We start from the raw sequence: 18,020 nt of genomic DNA on the forward strand, positions 1-18,020 counted from the left end.
ATGCTATTGTTGAAAGCACCGCCTTTGGCCACAATACACAAATCCTGGCCAAAGTCTCCCTGATAGGCTCTGAGGTTGACTCAGGCTGTTATAAAAGCTGTCCAAAAATTCAGTGACACAAAGGAAGTCAAGAGGCTGACAGATTTCTGCTGAGGGAGTCCTTAAGTTTTGCTGCGCCTCTGAAGTGCGTTGAATTATCTTCTGTTACAGTGTGTGGGAAATTTTGCCACTTCCTTAGTAGAAAATGAACACTCAGGAAGTCTGAACCAGCTCAGTGCATTACAGCCATCCCATGCAATGCAATGACTAGCACACCTGGTGGGTTTCTATTCTCATGAAATTGCAGGTGTGGGGATAAGTGTTTCACTGTCATATGTTTTCTCCTGCTGAAGCCATTCCTCAGCAGATGCCTTTCTACCTGCTCAATTATGATTGCAAATAGACACATTCTGACCTTCACTGAGCTTTAGTAATGGTTTGAGATCTATCAACATACAGAGCCAGAATGTTGTTTAGCTTTGTTAAACATTTTCTCAGATAGCAATACAAACTTGAGAAGTGTTGATACGTTAGGTCATCATGGAAGTAGAATTAATGGTTACCCATTTTTGGAAGGAGCTATGAAAAAACGTTAATATACAAAGGGCTGGGATATGGCTTTAGTTGAAATGTTGACACATAAAAGCACACTGGCTAGGTGGAGTCAAAAGAGGAATAATTTTGGATCAGAATGGTTTGCTTTTGCGTGTGAATAAGAAAATTAATGATGTAATTCTGCCATCTCTTTACGCCGCTTGGTGGAATCCTAGCTGTTTATATTTGCTGTAGTAGCATTAATAATAATAGCAGCATCTGTTATCTTTCTACTATGTTTCATAGAGAGCAATTCTTGTGTGATTTTTGATGTGCCTATTAGTCTCTGGAACTGAGTTTTATTCACAATTTAAATTATGTTCAGAATTTTATTTATGTTTTGAGTTAAATTCTTTGCAGCAGTTCAGGAACTGCCTTTGCTACACTGGTTTCAAAACTTATTTTTCTTCCTTTCTTTACATAAGAATGGGTGATGGAGGTAATGCTTCAGGAATTTGATATTTGTGGATTTCTCTAAGGAATTTGTCTATCTATTTGAAAAAATTTCTAAACTTCTTAATGCTTTAAAAGATCAAAACGGTATATGCAACATTCATAGAAACAATAAGGCAGTATAAAAACAGATACAACATTTATAAAAAGCAGTAAAATAATGCTATAAATGCAGATTATGGTAGGAATTCAATAATCTTTCAAATCAGGAAGAACCTGGGCAGAGAAAGACATCTTTACAAGACGTCTAAGCTTTTTTTAATGTCCCCTAATTGCTGTTTCCTCTTTCATTTCAGACACCCATGCCCAGCTCATTCTGCCACAAAACTTGAAGAAGGCGAACTACAACATCCCCATCTTGGTGACCGACTCGGGGAAACCGCCTCTAATTAACAATACAGAACTGAAAATCCAAGTGTGTTCCTGCACAAAATACAAAATTGACTGCAGCGCATCTTCAACCCTTCACCTCAGCATGGTCCTCTTCTTCATTTCACTCTTCAGTTTATATTGTAAGTTTCCCGAAAATGTCTAACACTAGAGTTAGTTCACACTTAACCTGGTTCTGTTGATTGATGTGTTCTTGCCACTGATGGGGATGAAGAAGCAGGGGGAAGTTCATTCAGCGTGGGACCTCTTTCATCAGTATCCCACCCCGCCCCACCCTCGTCATCCAGCCATGATCCTATCTAGCTGAAGTAGCAGCCAGCCATGGGCTGCCATTTTCCCAAAATACTGCAGGGCACCTCCTGTGGGGATGTTTAGAGAGGCAGGAGACTTATTTGATGATATCCTTCCTAACTTGCGTTAGCAAGTTCTATCTCTTAGCAGAGTTCCAAACATTCCCCCATTTTAAATTTGCACAGCGGGTAGCTTGTTGCAGGCTTGTCTGAGCCTCACTATATAATATTCCTGCTAAGATCTCTTCTTATCCCTCTTAAAAAGAGTAGACATGACAATCTTATTAAAGTCCCTATAAAAGTAGTTTACTCACTGTATCATCAGTTCACAACTGGATCCCTGAAGGCAGACTTAGGTTACTATGTGGAACTATCCCATAAGGGAGTTAGTCCCAAGTGACTGCGAACAGGCAGTCACTTCTGCTCACACGTAGAAAAGCAAAATGGAGAAGAGAAGCAAAAGAAGGAGGTAGGCTCCTCTTGCCCAGATTAGGCCATGCCCACATCTAGTCACATGCAAATGAAGTTTGTCCCAGCTCAAGAGGAAGTTTTCTCCTGGCTGGTACAAAGCATGTTGTACTTGACTGCTATTGTTTCACATCCTACACCTGCCACAGTGTCACTCTCGATCTGTGTGGGAAGTTAGCTTCTAGCTGCCTTATGTTCAGCAGAGGCAACAGTGCTGAGGAGCCTTGCTAGGATGCAGTGGCCTCAAAGGGTGCTGTGTGTTGACTCTAGGCCTGCCTCTGATGGATGACAGCTCTTAATTTCAGAGATGCCGACTCGGCTCTAAGTCAAGCAACAAGGAAATGAATGATGCTCATTCAGAGAAGGCATAAAGCATATTATCAACAGAAAAATAACAGTTTTAGATTACAGTGTATATAAAGCAGCAGTGGGGAGCCTGTGGCCCTGAACTCCTATCAGCCCTATCCAGCATGCAGTGGCGTAGCGTGGGTTGTCAGCACCCGGGGCAAGGCAAGTAATTTGCGCCCCCTAACCCATGGATTTTAGCACTCATGTGCAAGCGAGCGCCCCCAGATGTTGCGCCCGGCCCCCCTGCACCCCCCACGCTACGCCACTGGGGCTGGGGGCGAGCGAAGGAGCCAAGGACCCCCCCCAAAGGCTCAGCAGGAATTTATTAAATTTATTATTTGCGGAGCTCCCGCGGGCCGAGGCAGCCGAAGCCCCCTCCCCTCGGGTGCCTCCCCGCCCCCTCCTCTCCTTGGGCTGTAGGTAGAGCTCCAGATCCGGGCTTGGCGAGCGCCTCTCCTCCTCCCGGCCGGGTCCGGGGGCTTCCAGCCGTGCTCCGTCCTCGCCCCCCCCTTGCGCTGAGAGCCGGAGCCAGCGGCGCCCCCTTCTGCCGGGAGACCCTCGCCCGCCCGTTGGCTTCCTCTCGGAGGGTTTTGGGGAGCGCAGGGCGCGGCGAGGCCCCTCGGAGCTCTCCTCCCTCCCAGTCGGCAGAAGCAGCCGTCGCCTGTGGCTGGGCCGAGGGGATGGCGGCGGCGGCGGGGTGCGGAGGCTGCCCGTGCCCGGCCAGGCGTCGGTGGCGGCGCCGGCACTGCTGCAGCGGCTGCTCCTCCTGCGAGCAGTGAGTGGAGCGCAGCCGCAGCGGCGGCGGGGGGCGCGCGCGCGCTATGGCGCAAGGCTGGTGGTGGCGGCAGGGAGCCCGGCGGAGGAAGGAACTTGTCCCTTCCCTCTGGACTCGCGCCCCCCCAAATGTTGCGCCCGGTGCGGCCGGCACCCCCCACGCTACGCCACTGCCAGCATGAGCAAGTCTTGAGAATAATGAGAATTATTAAGTCCCACAACAACCAGAAGGCATCAGATTTCTCTCCCCACCCCCATTCCTAGACTTACATAATTTTTTCAGGCTACGACCCTCTCGGTTCCAAGTGCCCTCCTCTCACCCTACCCTATAAAAAGCATCAGTCAGAATAGCAGTTTGCACAACCCACCAGGGAAGATAAGGACACCGACAAAGTCAAAATAGTAACAATTTATTTCACAATTATTCAAAATCCAAGTAAAGCAATTAATTCAACAAAATTGATGAACTTGATCCAGTGATATAAGTCTGATAGTCTTTACACCTGCAGTGCCCCCCTCTTGCTTCTTAGTGCCCCCACTGCACCCCAAGAGGAAGAACCACCCCACTTTGGGAACCACAGATCTAGACTATCCCCATTTCCTGGGGACAGTCCCTGGATTTACAAATCAGTCCCCATACAAAATCCATTGAAGTTAAAAAGTGTCCCCGGATTCATTGAAAAAAATCTGGTAACCTTAATCTTGACACACAATGGACAGTGCATTAAAGCTGCAATATTCCAAGTGTGCATTAGCCATGCCTTCTCGCCCCTGACCTACTGAATTTGATTTGCTTGAATCTGAGCAGAACTCTCTGCTCACTGGGGGACTCTGCTGGTCATGCGGAGATTTCTACTCTTGTACAATTGAACATAAGTACAACAACAACTGCAGGCCTTCTGTTAACAACATAGGATAAGGGCTGCAGGCATGGGGAACATGGGTGTACAGGAACTGGGGGCAGGTCTTGTGTATGCACCCCTGACCCACCCCTTCCTTGAAATGTTGTGTGTTCACATGAACACAGTTGATGTCAATTAATCTCTGGTCAACCTGATACAACAATAATGAAAGCAGCTTTCTGCAGTATTTCCACAGGTTTAACAATTTAGGATTACAGTGGTACCTCGGGTTACATACGCTTCAGGTTACAGACTCCGTAACCCAGAAATAGTACCTCGGGTTAAGAACTTTGTTTCAGCACGGCGGCAGCAGGAGGCCCCATTAGCTAAAGTGGTGCTTCAGGTTAAGAACAGTTTCAGGTTAAGAACGGACCTCCGGAACGAATTAAGTACTTAACCCAAGGTACCACTGTATATCCAACTAAATTCTACTCAGAATAGATCCTCTGAAATTAATGGACTTAAGTTATTCATTGGATGCCACTGTTAGCCTGTGCAGAAAGTAACAGAGAAATCAGGTCAAAGAGCCATCTAACCACATCTACTCAGAAATAAGTCCCATTGAATTGAATGGTGCTTACTCTCAGGTAGCTGAGGTTAGAATTGCAGCCCAAGGATTTATTTTATGTTATGCTTTTGGATTTCTTACCCACTTTTCACCACTTTGCTACAATGCCAAACATTTCTTTCTTTCTTTCTCCCCGATTCCACACACGGAGGTGGCTGCCACGAGCTCTCCCACAGTCCAAATATTTATCAGAATAATCAAAGATTATGGTGCTGTAAAAAAGAAAAAAAAAAAACATGAGAGACCCTTAATGTGTATTGAGCAGATGAAATATCCCCATCACTGGTGGCAAAATTATGGGCTTAATTTTTGCTCGCACATCCAGAAAGAGGGAGAGGAAAAAAACCTGCTTACTTGCTTGGCTTCGCTCTTGGTGCTTATACTTTATGAGCCACTTCTGCCTGGGAGGTAAATCCCTCTGTCAAGTGAGGATTTTGCTTCCCACGCCAAATTTTGTGCCTGCGTGCATACGTTTGACAATCTGGAATGGAGGATAGATAGCACAATGTGTGAGCCATTCAGTACGACTATGAGCCCTCTGTGATTCTCTTGCCAGAACAAAACATCTTGGTATTATCATTTAAATGAAGCAATTATTATCTAAGCTTGGGATATGTTCAGGAAGTCAGTGGAATGATATGTGGTTGAGGTTTTTATTTTATTTGGGTTGGGGGGCATTGAATGAGTTTAACTGCTCTGAAAAACTGCAGGATGGCAAATAATCCCGAAACAGCATATGCAATGACCGCCCCTAGCAGTAAATGGGATAGATTCCAGCTGCATCAACCATGTGAAGGGAGAAAGCTAGTATTCTACAACTGAGTTCTACTCAGAATAGATCCATCAAATTTAATGGACTTAAGTTAAGCCAGAGCTGCACCATACATATATTTATTTATTTCATAAATAAATCAAACAAAACTCAATTTACAAATCATAAAATAAAATTATCAATGAAAAGATTTGACAGTAATAATTGAAGTCTTTTGAAGAGTTAAATAACAATAGACTAGAAAACAGATGGAAACTCACATCAACTTTCTAAACACCTGGGTGGGCTTGTCTTAAAAAAGAAGAGTTTTTAGCAGGCACCAAAAAAAGAGTACAGTGAAGGCGCCTGACTGATCTCAATAGGCAGGAAGTTCCAAAGTATAGCTGCTGCCATATTAAAAGAGCGTGTATAAATGCGGAACAGGTACAATTTTGCATGCCACCTGTAAGGCTCTCTTGTAGGTAAACACAGATTTCAAGCTAACTTTTTCCCAAAGAATCGTGGGAGATGTAAGCTGCTAAGGATTCTGGGAACTGAAGTTCTGTGAGGAAGAAACTGCTGTTCCCGGTATTCTTAGGGGGAAGTTGTGTGCTTTAAATGTGAGTTGGGTGTGCTTTAAATGTATGGTGTGGATCTGCCCTTAGTCATGTCCATTAATTTCAGTGGGTCTACTCTGAGTAGATCTAACATTGGATACAGACCCTATTTTTGTTTGTTTTATTGCATTTATATCCTACCTCCCCCCCCCCAAAGCGCTTAAGGCATAGTCCTCCTCCTCCCCATTTTATTCTCATAACAACCCTGTGAAGTAACTTAGGGTAAGAGATAGTGACTGGCCCAAGGCCACCCAGTGAGCTTCATGGCCAAATGGGGATTTGAACCCTGGTCTAAGTAAAACACTCACCACTACACCACACTGGCCCTCAGGATCAAAATGTGCTCTGGAATTTCTGGGTAGGCAAACGTAGATCTCTGCAGGTTGTCTAGGCTTGTTCAGTGTGTTTATCAGTTCCTACAAAAAAAGCCCAAAAGCAATTAATGACCAAAGTAGATGTTAAAAAATACATAAATATTATTTAAAACAACTTATTTTAGCAGTGGAATATCACGTTATTAACACTTTCAAATTCCCAGAGAAACAAAAACAAAAAAATTTACTGGCATTAAAACAATGACAATGTTATGTTGGTGCTGGGAGGACTTCTCTGGGAAGAAGATTTGTATGGTGAGCCTCGCTGGACTTTTAACATAGACCAGTTGCTGTACAAGAGTACGGTAGCTTCAAACTGCATTGGTGGTTCCTCTACTCAGTATGCTGTACATTACTCATGGGTACAGCAATTAATTGCAAGCTGATTTAGGAGCAGAGCCATGCTTTCCACTACGCCCTAAAAAGAGCAACACACTTCCTGTATGAAGAATGTCATTCATCATTGACTGTAAAGAGTTCCCAGTTTGTGAACTCCAGCTCACATGCTGGGATTATGTGCAATCCGGACACCCACAGAAAGGGTGTATCCAGAGTTCACACAGCCATTACAGGTGCATGGGACAGCTAAGCTGTGCCCCCCATATCTCCCCCCCCCAGGCCTAGTCCGCCCATTGGGGCAGGGTGAAGCAACTACCTCATGGGCACCCTGCCTGCCCCACCACCTCTGATGGAGAAGAGGTGCTGGGGTCGGTGCTGCTTTCTGGTGACATCTCAGGAGACTTCACTGAACTTCTATGAGATCTCATGGAGTGTGCCAGATTTCATGAGATTTTGGTGAGATCTCACTGGAAATCAGTGCCAATACCAGTGCCACTTCTCCCTGGTGGTGGTGACAGGTCACAGTGAGGTGGCATTTTGCCTCAAGTAGCAAAATGCAAAGTGCCAGCCCTGTTGAACACCAACACCCATCAGCTTCTGCTGGCACAGCCAACAGTCAGGAATGATGGGGTCCAGCAGCAGCTTATGGGTCACATGTTAGCTACTCTTGGAACAGGAGTCTTCCTCAACCTGGTGCCATTCAGATTTTTGGAAACACAACTCCTGCAAGCCCCAGCCAGCATGGGGGGAAAAAATCAAGCCACAGATAATAGTGAATACCTTTAGAAATCTATCTTGCCCCCTTGAGAAATTGGGTGAAATGTTCCTTCCAGAATGTAGAAATAGATTTCAAGAACCCATTTGCACATAGTTCTACCATACGCAAAAGTTGGTGCCCCACATTTCCTGTCCATTCTAGAATAGATACGAGCATCACAATGCTACAGTGGTACCTCTGGATGTTAACGGGATCCATTCCAGAGCCCTGTTTGCATCCTGAGCAGAATGCAGCCCGCGTCTGCAAGTGCATGGGTCACAATTCACAACTTCTGCATGTGCGCGTGATGTCATTTTGAGCGACGCGGTGAAACCCGGAAGTAACCCGTTCCGTTACTTTTGGGTCCTGAAAATGCTCAATCTGAAGTGTCTTTAACCTGAGGTATGACCATACTTTGAAATGAGCTATAGGAGCAAAGAATTGTTCAGTCATTTTGAAGTCAGTCTAAGCAACCTTTAGTGCTTTCCCTTTTCCAAGTTGCCTTGGGGTCTAGCCAGGTCTGCAAACTGCAAAGTTTGACTTTGGCAGCGATGAGTAAAACACTCCATTACCCTGCCGGAAAGTGAGGAGGCAAAGACTGAACTCGATGTGAAGAGACTAAATGAGTTTTGTGGAGTCTGCATTGAAATTAATTTGTCAAACTAAGTGTGAAAGGCCTCAGGTGTGCTGGGAAATGGCGCATCACACAGATGCCAGGACTCTGATTGCAAATAAACCTCAAAGATATCCTTGTATTTAACTATCTATTAATTTCCTCAAGCCTTCCAGTTGAAGTGACAATTCCTGGTAAGACTTCACCCCTGGTGAGTTCTCTGCATCCACCCGCCCCCGACTTATGATGATGCCACTCTTTCCCATTTCAGCAATGAACCAGAAGACCTAAGATGCAATATAGTCTCATTTCCCCCTCCAGTCTACAAATCCAGAAGACATAAACCATTAAACATTTCATTAATTGGATGATTTAAATCTATTTGAGTCTCAAGCGAGCAGAATTTGGGGAAACAGTTAATGGAGCAAAGCAGCCTTCCCCAACCTGACAGTCTCCAGGTGTCAGATTGCAAATGGCATCGTCACATGGGTCACACACTGACTAGGGCTGATGGGACTTGGAGCCTAATAGCTTCTGGAGGGCACTGCATTGGCTACCCCTGCACAAGAAGTTTCATAGCAGCCACGTGAAGCTTGCTGATCCTATATAATTTACACTCCATTGAAATGAATGGATGAAGCCAGGAACTTGTGGATGATTTCACACAAGAAATAAATACATATAGGAAATATGTATTCTATGCATACACATCCGCATAAAGAGGGAAAGAGACGATGAATAAATGTGAAAGATAAGTGTATCCATAAGGCATAAATACTTGATCATTCGGAAATATTCCTACTATGTGATCCAGTTGTTGTTTTTTTATCAGCTTTTCCTCAGAAGTGAAAGCAGCACTTGAGAAGATTAAACCTTGATGCCTTATGTGGTGTGTCTTGAGGAGGAGATGGGGGAAATGTTTAATATTCCCTGGTTTTGACAGAGCTAAATTACTGGTTTGTAATAGACTGTGTTTCTTTTCTGGGCGGTTTATTAATGTCAGGCGTATGACTGCCGAGTCATTTTCTGAATTGTTTTAAAACAGTCTATAGCTAAAACCAGCCAATAATTCACAGAAGATAATTTACTTGACAAATTTTGGCTGCTGCTCTGCTGGCAGGGAGGCCACAGAAAATCACAATTTCAGTCTGCTCAAGTTTATCAATTTTTTATCTAACCCAATTTATCTCCTTGTCTTCCATGGGATTCAGTATTCAGTGTGTGATATTCCAAACTGCAGCAGTGTTGGAGGACTTTCAGCATTCCAAATTAAAGCTACACCAGCTGATTTTTTTATTTGCTGCCAAGGCCACGTGGTGCTCTCTTTTCTTTCAACTTCCCACCTTCAGTTGCATTCCCTGATTGTGCAATATTGTTTCTACAGAGTAGCATTTTCATGATTAGCCACTGGTGACATTGCCAGCTCTAGATATATGTGAGAGCTCCCACTATGGATCGCAAAGATCTTCAAAGTCCTAAGGGTTCTCTTGCTGTCAGAAAATACCTAGTGAGCTCTTCACTCAGAGGAGTTTAGCGCCTTTCATATCCTCAGAGTCCTTCTGAGATCTACTGGTTTAAGCAGTCTTCCTTCCCCCATTAATCACTATATCACCAAGTGTGTAGCCTCTCCTTTTCTTCAGCTAACCCTTTCCCTCCTTGACTCGCCACTGAGGTGGCTAGCCCCAAAATCACTGCCTTTTCCTTCACAAGAACATAATAAGAGCCTGCTGCATCAGGCAAGTGGCCCATCGAGTGCTGCATCCTCTTCTCACAGTGGCCTACCAGAGGCCTGTGGGAAACTTGCAAGTAGGACAAGAGCCTTCTCCACTCCTGCAGTTTCCAGCAACTGGAATTCTCAATTCTATTTGCATAGGAGGCTTGTTGCTACACATATTCAAACATCCCTTTCCCAGGCAAAGAAAAATTATCACGGTTCAAGGGCACATTCCAATTAGCCAAAAGACACACAAAGAGGGTGTAAGGCAGGGTTTGGGAGGGGGGTGTCCTGAGGAGAGTCCCAAGGGCCAGATTAGCCTGAGGTTCTCCATCGCTGGTATAGAAGAAAGGACTCTGGCATTAAAAAAAGCAGTCATGAATTTCCTCCTCCCATCCTCCTTTAGGGAGGGAATGTGGGTAAATCAGCAACCTGAACACTGTTGACTGTCTTGTTAGCACTTTGATTCTGATCAGCTTCCCAGTAGCAGTCAGGTTTTATTGAACCTTATGCTGAAAGTGCATGTTTTTAATCATCTGAAGATTAATTCAATAAATATCTGGAGAGAGGGTAATTGTGCTTCTCCCCCCTGAAGAAACTGAGTGATCAGCTAGCAAACCTGAACATCTATCCTTATCAACCAAATGACTGTATATTACTAGAGCCAACCTGAATGGCTTTAAAAGAGAATTAAACAAATTCATGGATGGCTGATTTCATGGCTGTGCTCTGCCTCCACAGTCATTGGCAGTATTGCTTATCAATGCCAGCTGCTGGAAGCCACAGGTGAGGAGAGTGCTCTTCCGCTCAGGTTCTGCCTTTAGACTTCACATTAAGGCATCTGGTTGGCCACTGTGAGAACATATTGCTGAACTAGACGACCGTTGGCCTCATTCAGTTCTTAACATTTTCTGAATGAAATTGATCATTTAAGTCCATTCCAGTCTTAAGACCTGGTTTTGCAATAGCAACTGCCTCAGTTACTCTGGAGGATGACTTGACCTGCGCTGTGAAAAGAACAGTGGAAGTGCTATCATGTTGATTTGTTTTCATCATCACCCAATAGCACTTGATACCTTCTGGGCCATCTGGCTGGAACGGATATACAAGCTGTCACTCTTTAGTGGCTCTGTTCCCATCTAGAAGGCTGGATCCAGGTAGTGGTGCTAGGAGACTGCTCTTCTACTCCATCACCTTTGGTCACCACAAGATTCTGTTTTGTTTTCTATGCTTGTTAACAAATACAGTGGTACCTCGGGTTACATACGCTTCAGGTTACATATGCTTCAGGTTACAGACTCTGCTAACCCAGAAATAGTACCTCAGGTTAAGAACTTTGCTTCAGGATGAGAACAGAAATCGTGCTCCGGCGGTGCGGCAGCAGCGGGAGGCCCCATTAGCTAAAGTGGTGCTTCAGGTTAAGAACAGTTTCAGGTTAAGAACGGACCTCCGGAACAAATTAAGCACTTAACCTGAGGTACCACTGTACATTAAAATGGGTGAGGTCATCCAGAGGTTTTGGCTGAGATAGCCCTGTGTGCAGGGATGAGGAATCTGTAGCCCTCCAGCTGTTGTTCCAGCCCCCTGGACCCCAGCTGGAATGGCCAATGATCAGAGGAACATGTGTTCCCCACCACTGACTTACAAGATGGAGGTACTATTAATGAAGAATGCTGGTGAACTAGGTAGGGTCGTTCAACCTCTTCTGGATGAGATCGCATTCACCCCAAAGGTGCAGGGTACCTAGCTTTGGGTTAGTACAAGATCTATTGCTTTCATTGAAGCAGAAGTTATGGTGGTTACCAGGAGGACTTAGATGACCTTTGACTTAGATGACCACCATTTTGGATCTTCCTCTTGAAGAAATGTTATGTTAAACATAGCATAGTTTCTTGGTCAAAAATGATGGAACCCTAATCACATAATTCCCGAGCTAGAGAAACTCAGCATAAAATTTGATTTGAGTAACAGACCAGTGATATTAACAAACAAATTGTTTAGTAGTATTATAGTATTCCACACAAAGCCCAATGTGCCTGTATCAGAGATACAGATACAAATTATTCAAAACAAACAGCAATAACTATCTAGCAAACAAGTAACAACCATTGGGGTCTTGCTTAGTCAGTATATGTTTAGCAATCAGTGGAATGCGCAATGGAAATAGAGGCCACAACTGTGAATTTATTTGCATGCTAATAAGTCCCCTTCTCTTTGGGACTGTCATTTCTGTATGGCTGATAAGAACAGTTTTAACAATATTTGGATTTTTTAAAAAAATTCCCAGCGTCTTTGTTTCTTTTTGCTTTAAGCATAGAGGTCCATTGCAAACTGATGAGGAAGGCAGCTAAACAAAGACATTGTGTTATAGCCAACCAAGTCATCACAGAAATAGAATGACTTCCACTTGTGCAACAGAACTTCTCCTCCCTTTCTCCCTACAAACACTTCTCCAAAATCTGTTCTGGAGGCTTCCCTAGCCCTCCAGAAAAGATGTGGAGGGTTGTGTGGGGCACATGGGGGTAGAAGTGAGGGAGGGGAGAGTTTGTTACATGAGCAGAAATCATTGGTTGGCTTCAACCCAACATCTTTGAATTAATGATGATAAAACATTTCAGAAAAGTAAGGAGAACATTACTAGTATTTTTTAAAAGATAGACACTGCTTACCGTATTTTTCCATGTATAGCATGCCCCCATGTATAAGATGACCCCTATTTCGCTACAGCCACCAAATGTCTGCATGCTTTTTGCCAAAAGTCCACCTGCCCACTCAATGCAACCACAGCCAATTGCATGCACACCTCACCGCTGCCATAAATCGCCCGCCCAATTGCCACAGCTGCAGCCAATCATCAGCAGGCCTTGCTGCAGCAACCAATCACATACCCAATCGCCTCTGCCAATCTCTTGCTGGCTGCTGCCACCAATCCCCCCTGCCTGCTATCCATGTATAAGATGACCCACAATTTTTGCCTTTTATTTCTAAGGAAAAAATGTTGCCTTATACACTGAAAAATATGGTATATTCTCACAGACTCCATTAATCTGGAAAATTAGCCACCTGGGGTTACCTGATACAATTTCTTTCTACTGGAAGTCTAAGTGGTGTGTGTGCTTGGTCATGGTCTTAGATACAATGTCCCACAAAACAACATAGACATGCATTGCATAAGGGATGAGAAGGTTTTGAGCCTTCAGGTGTTCTTACTCCAATTCCCATCAGCCTACATGGCCAACATTCAGGGATGGTGGGAGATGGAGTCCTACATCTTCTGGAGGGCTACAGGTTTCCCCCATCCCTACCTTATACCAAGTTAGATCATTTTCCTTTCTAGCTCACTGTTATTGGTATCATCTCTCTTTCTGCATTGCAACGGGCACAGAGCTATGGCCCCGTAAGCATGGCAGCTTGCTAAATTGAAATGTGGACCTACTACATAATGGTCTTATGATCACTCCCCCTTCAAGAGCCAAAAGGGTGGGAGGGCTCAACCGCTCACTCTTGGAGTAACTAGCACAGATTAAAATCTCCATTTCACTCATAAAAATGCATTAAGCATATGAAACAAATCCATGCAGTTATTACTGTGATTATGAGTATGCCCAGATAGTTAAAGCTGTGTTAACTCTATATTAAATGATCTTGAATATGTACTCAAGGGTGAGTTTATTTAAGAACATAAGGAACTTACCATTCTTAATAAAAGAAGAAAAGCCCTGCTGGATCTGACCAAAACAGATGCCTCTGTGGGAAGCTTGCAAGCAGGACCCAAGTGCAACAGGAACTCTCGTCACGTGTGATGCCCAGAAATTGGTGTTCATGGTAGAACATCTCCATTGTGGCTGGAACCACTGGCAGCCTCCTCTTCCAGGAATTTGTCTAATCCATTTTTAAAGCTGGTGACCTCCTGCAGGAGTGAATTTCATAGTTTAAGCATGTGATATGTAGAGAGATACTTTCCTTTATCTATCCTGAATCTTCCAACATTCCATTTCAATGGATTTTCCCAAGTTCTGGTACAGTGGTACCTCAGGTTAAGTACTTAATTTGTTCCGGAGGTCCGTTCCTAACCTGAAACTGTTCTTAACCTGAAGCACCACTTTAGCTAATGGGGCCTCCTGCTGCTGCCACGCCGCCAGAGCACCATTTCTGTTCTCATCCTGAAGCAAAGTTCTTAACCTGAAGCACTATTTCTGGGTTAGCAGAGTCTGTAACCTGAAGCGTATGTAACCTGAAGCGTATGTAACCCAAGGTACCACTGTATTATGATAGTATTAAATGACTGTATTAAAGGAACACTTGTTCCTATATTATTCTGAATGGACGTTAAACATTTTGGAAGACATTTCTCCATGTCCCACCACTGTTTTAATTAAAGCTGGTAGTGGTGGGCTCTTCTAGGTGGTAGCACCTGGGCTCAAGAACACTCTCTCAAAGGCCATAAATAGCACCTTCCCTTTCTGTTCTTGATGCCTTGTAAACATTAATAGCACACAGAAATCCATTGATGGATTATGGATCCTCTTGCAATTTCCTGAATGTCTCCCCCACCCTCCGCTTTGTTTCTCATTTTGCATCTCAGCTTCCTAGACTGGATTTCTGAAGATATATTACTCAAGGGCTGCAATTGACCAGTGTAACATTTTGAACTTTTATCCTCCAGCTGTAAATTGTCATAAATAATTGCTTCTGAACATGGGTAATTTAATGTGCCTTGCTTAATCATGTGCAAGCAATCAAGTCAGCAAAGCCTTCAGATTAAAAGGGATATATATATATTTGTCACCTGCTTGCTAATAACCATACATTATTTGCCCATCGCTTAGGTCTGTAAGAACTCCTGGCTGACACCTGAAGCTGACATTATTGAGTTGCCATGGTGACAAGCAAGCAAAGGATATGCCATCCCAGTCAGAAGATCACCTTTGACTCTTACGATTCCTTCACTCCTAAGCCTCAGTCGTGCCAAATGTGGCACTTTGCAACTTCACTCTGTCTGTCCTCCCAGCTGCACGATAAGTTTCTGACAAAAAATCTCCTGCCTCAGTCTGACTTTACCAATGGGTTCCTCGCCCATGAAGACGGACGGTTGATGTAGTTGCTCGCCGAACGGTTACAAAATAAAAATAAAAACACCACATAAATCTGATCTTCTGGGAGCAGAATTACAGAAGGACTCCACCTCCCCCCTCTCTCTGTTGACTTGTTGCTATTCAACTGTTTTAAAAAAAAATTGTCTGTGGGTTAGTATTTGTATATGTATGAGTGTATGTATATGTATATATATTTATATAGAGAGAAGAGATATACAATAGGGTTAGCTTTTGTATGGCATTCGCCTTAGGCTCAAGGTCAATGGAGCATAGCAGCACAAAGGCTCGGTAACAGATCAACATACCAATAATAGCTCAACACGCTGTGTAAGCTGCATATAGAAGGGGAGATCCAATATTAGCCATACTCAGAGTAGAAATGTTGAATCAATGCACCTGAGTTACTTGAGTTCCACTGGTCACAGTGGGTCTACTCTGAAGCACGACCAAAAGAGAACAAATTGTGGTGGTACCATGAGAAATGACCACTTTGGTGGCACTTCCTTAAGAAAAGAAGTCTGGTACCATTCTCCAAAAGGTAAGGTACCTTTTGTTAATTCATCCTTCCTGTTCACAACCAAGAATATTTTACTCTTTCAGCTTGCTGTGGAAGGTGAGGGAAAAGTAACACTTAACCGTGTTCTAGGGAAAAGAAAGTAGCTCTTGCTGATGGATCATCTATTTAGATATTTCTGGTTTTATAAAAATCTATTTTATATCCTGCCCCTCCTTCCCAAAGAGAGCACGGGGTAGAAAATTATTAAAAGAAAACACCTGTTTAAAAAACAAATAATAAAACATCAATGACATTTTGATAGAGAATCAAATGATATCTCCTTAACACCTCCTCAAAGGCCTGAACAAACAGATGGGTTTTAAATTTGTGCCTGAACATAGGTAGAGTGGGGACGACCCAATTTCAGCTGGAAGGGAGTTCCACAGGCAGAGTGCCAACACTGAGAACTCCTTTAGTGAGGTAGCCAAGCTCTTGTAACTGTCCCATTTTAGACGGTAGGTTCACATGATGGAAAATTCCAATGCAGAAAAAGGATACTTCCATATAGAATAATAACACAACAGGGAAAAAGAGTTCTACCCAGCCTTTCCTCCTTGACATGGATTGGTTTTGGATGCGAGAATATTCTCTGCATTGAGTACCATTCCATCATGTGAAACACCCCCCCCCCAAAAAAAAACAACAACCACCAACCAGTGTGAAGTAGTATTGCCCACACACAGGTTCTCCATCTCAATGAGAATGAAGTCTCCGTGTTTGTACATGACAAGAGACCACACACCCACACCCTGCTTATTTGGAACAAGCAACATACTGGCACACATTGCCCAATCGCCCCTGGAGCAAGCTGGATGAACAAATCAGGAAGGCTTGATTTCTCACACCATCCAAACAAAGGATTATAGTTTGTTGCTCCCTAACAATCTACAGTCCATAAACCAACAGCAAACCATGTCTTAAATGTTAGCTAGTGATCATGGCTGGGGGGGGGGGTGGATCCACAATCCCAGGTTCAGAAGTAATGGGATGCCAAGCCTTATGGATTTGCTTCTTCCTCTCAGCAATGCAGGAATGTTCACTCTCAATAAACAACAATAAGCCACAAATGCTGGCTTATCATTACAACTGAACACAGCCTGTGTGTCAATTATAAATAAGAGATCAGGAGGTGTGCCCTTTGACTTTGCTATAGACAAAAAACTGATGCCGTCATCTAGCATTTCCACCTTCAGATAATTTACAATGAAAACACTTGAGAATTCAGTGGTTGGGCACCAGGCGGTCATCAGCTTTAGGGGTGGAGGAGTCTGTAGTGTCATTCAAACTCATGCATATGAGAACACCTATCAAGATCTCCCATTGGTGGCTCTTTTTTTAAAAAAAGTTCCTGAACAGCCTATTAATAACCAGTTCTCTCAATGCCTTTGGAAGCTAGCTCTCATTAAAGTGACACTTGAGCACACCTAGTGGGGTGGGGGGAAAGTTGTTATATAAATATATACATATATATAAAATTTGTTTTGAATATAGTATATATACATACATACACAGGTACACACACAGTTTAAATGAAAACTAACAATGAAAACTCCCTCTTTTTCCCCTCTTTCTTTTGGTCCGTGCAAAATAACCACACTTGTTTGCAAACTGTAGGAATAAAGGGTGTTCATTATGTATGAATATGAATCCTTTTTTTAAGGGGGGGAGTATTATTTGGTGAGCATGTAAGGAAATGGCAAAGTTCTAATTGTACCAAGACGTCCATCTTGTTAATAAATTGTAAATGATCCACAAAGCTCACACCAAATTTTTTTTATAACAAAGGAAATATCAGCAAAAAAAGAGAAAGAAGTATATTAAATTGACAGACTGTGGCTTTTAATAGAATTTGACAGTAACTAGGGGTAAGGTAAGTGTCTTAGACTCTTTTAATAAAGTTGCTTATTTAAAGTTTGAATTGCAGAGCTTTCTTATGCAAGAGAATGTCGCAGCTGTATATTTTGGGTTGGATTTGAACAAAAACTTATACACCATGCTGTATGTTTAAGCGTTACCTTCTATGTCATACCTCTGTTCCTACGGTAGCTTTTTATGAATCATTAAAGAAATCCAACCGCACATTTAGTTTTTCATACTCTTACACCAACTAGCAAGTGTGCCTTGAAAGGAAACCACTCTCTCAAGCTTCTTTGTTGTACCAACCATGACCAGATGTTGGCCCTTTAAAAAACACACACGCTCCCCCACTCCAAATATTTTCAATGGCCAAACGATACACAGATGTTGCTACACCATCTGCAATGATTTCCCTGTTCAGTCCAGTGGGGAGGGGGTACAGTTCAGCCTTCTTAGCCCTTTGAGTTGGGAAGCTGGCCTCTCTATTAAGACACCTGAGCCATGTTCATAGGACCTCCAG

At 43.4% G+C, this 18,020-nt stretch overlaps 1 protein-coding gene across 2 annotated transcripts in view; it reads left to right on the top strand.

Moving 5' to 3' along the window:
- CDH13 (cadherin 13) overlaps window positions 1–17,722 on the top strand; it is a 715,034-nt gene extending 697,312 nt beyond the window's left edge. For both annotated transcript variants that reach the window (XM_081201168.1, XM_081201169.1), the window contains exons 13-14: window positions 1,383–1,598; window positions 14,821–17,722. In XM_081201168.1, coding sequence (XP_081057294.1) covers window positions 1,383–1,598; window positions 14,821–14,828 — 224 coding nt within the window. In that variant the 3' untranslated portion in view covers window positions 14,829–17,722. The remainder of the gene's footprint in view (window positions 1–1,382; window positions 1,599–14,820) is intronic.
- Window positions 17,723–18,020: the final 298 nt, after the last annotated feature.

Source organism: Podarcis bocagei (genome assembly GCF_964188305.1).
Source record: "Podarcis bocagei genome assembly, chromosome: 7".
Taxonomy (NCBI): Eukaryota; Metazoa; Chordata; class Lepidosauria; order Squamata; family Lacertidae; genus Podarcis; species Podarcis bocagei.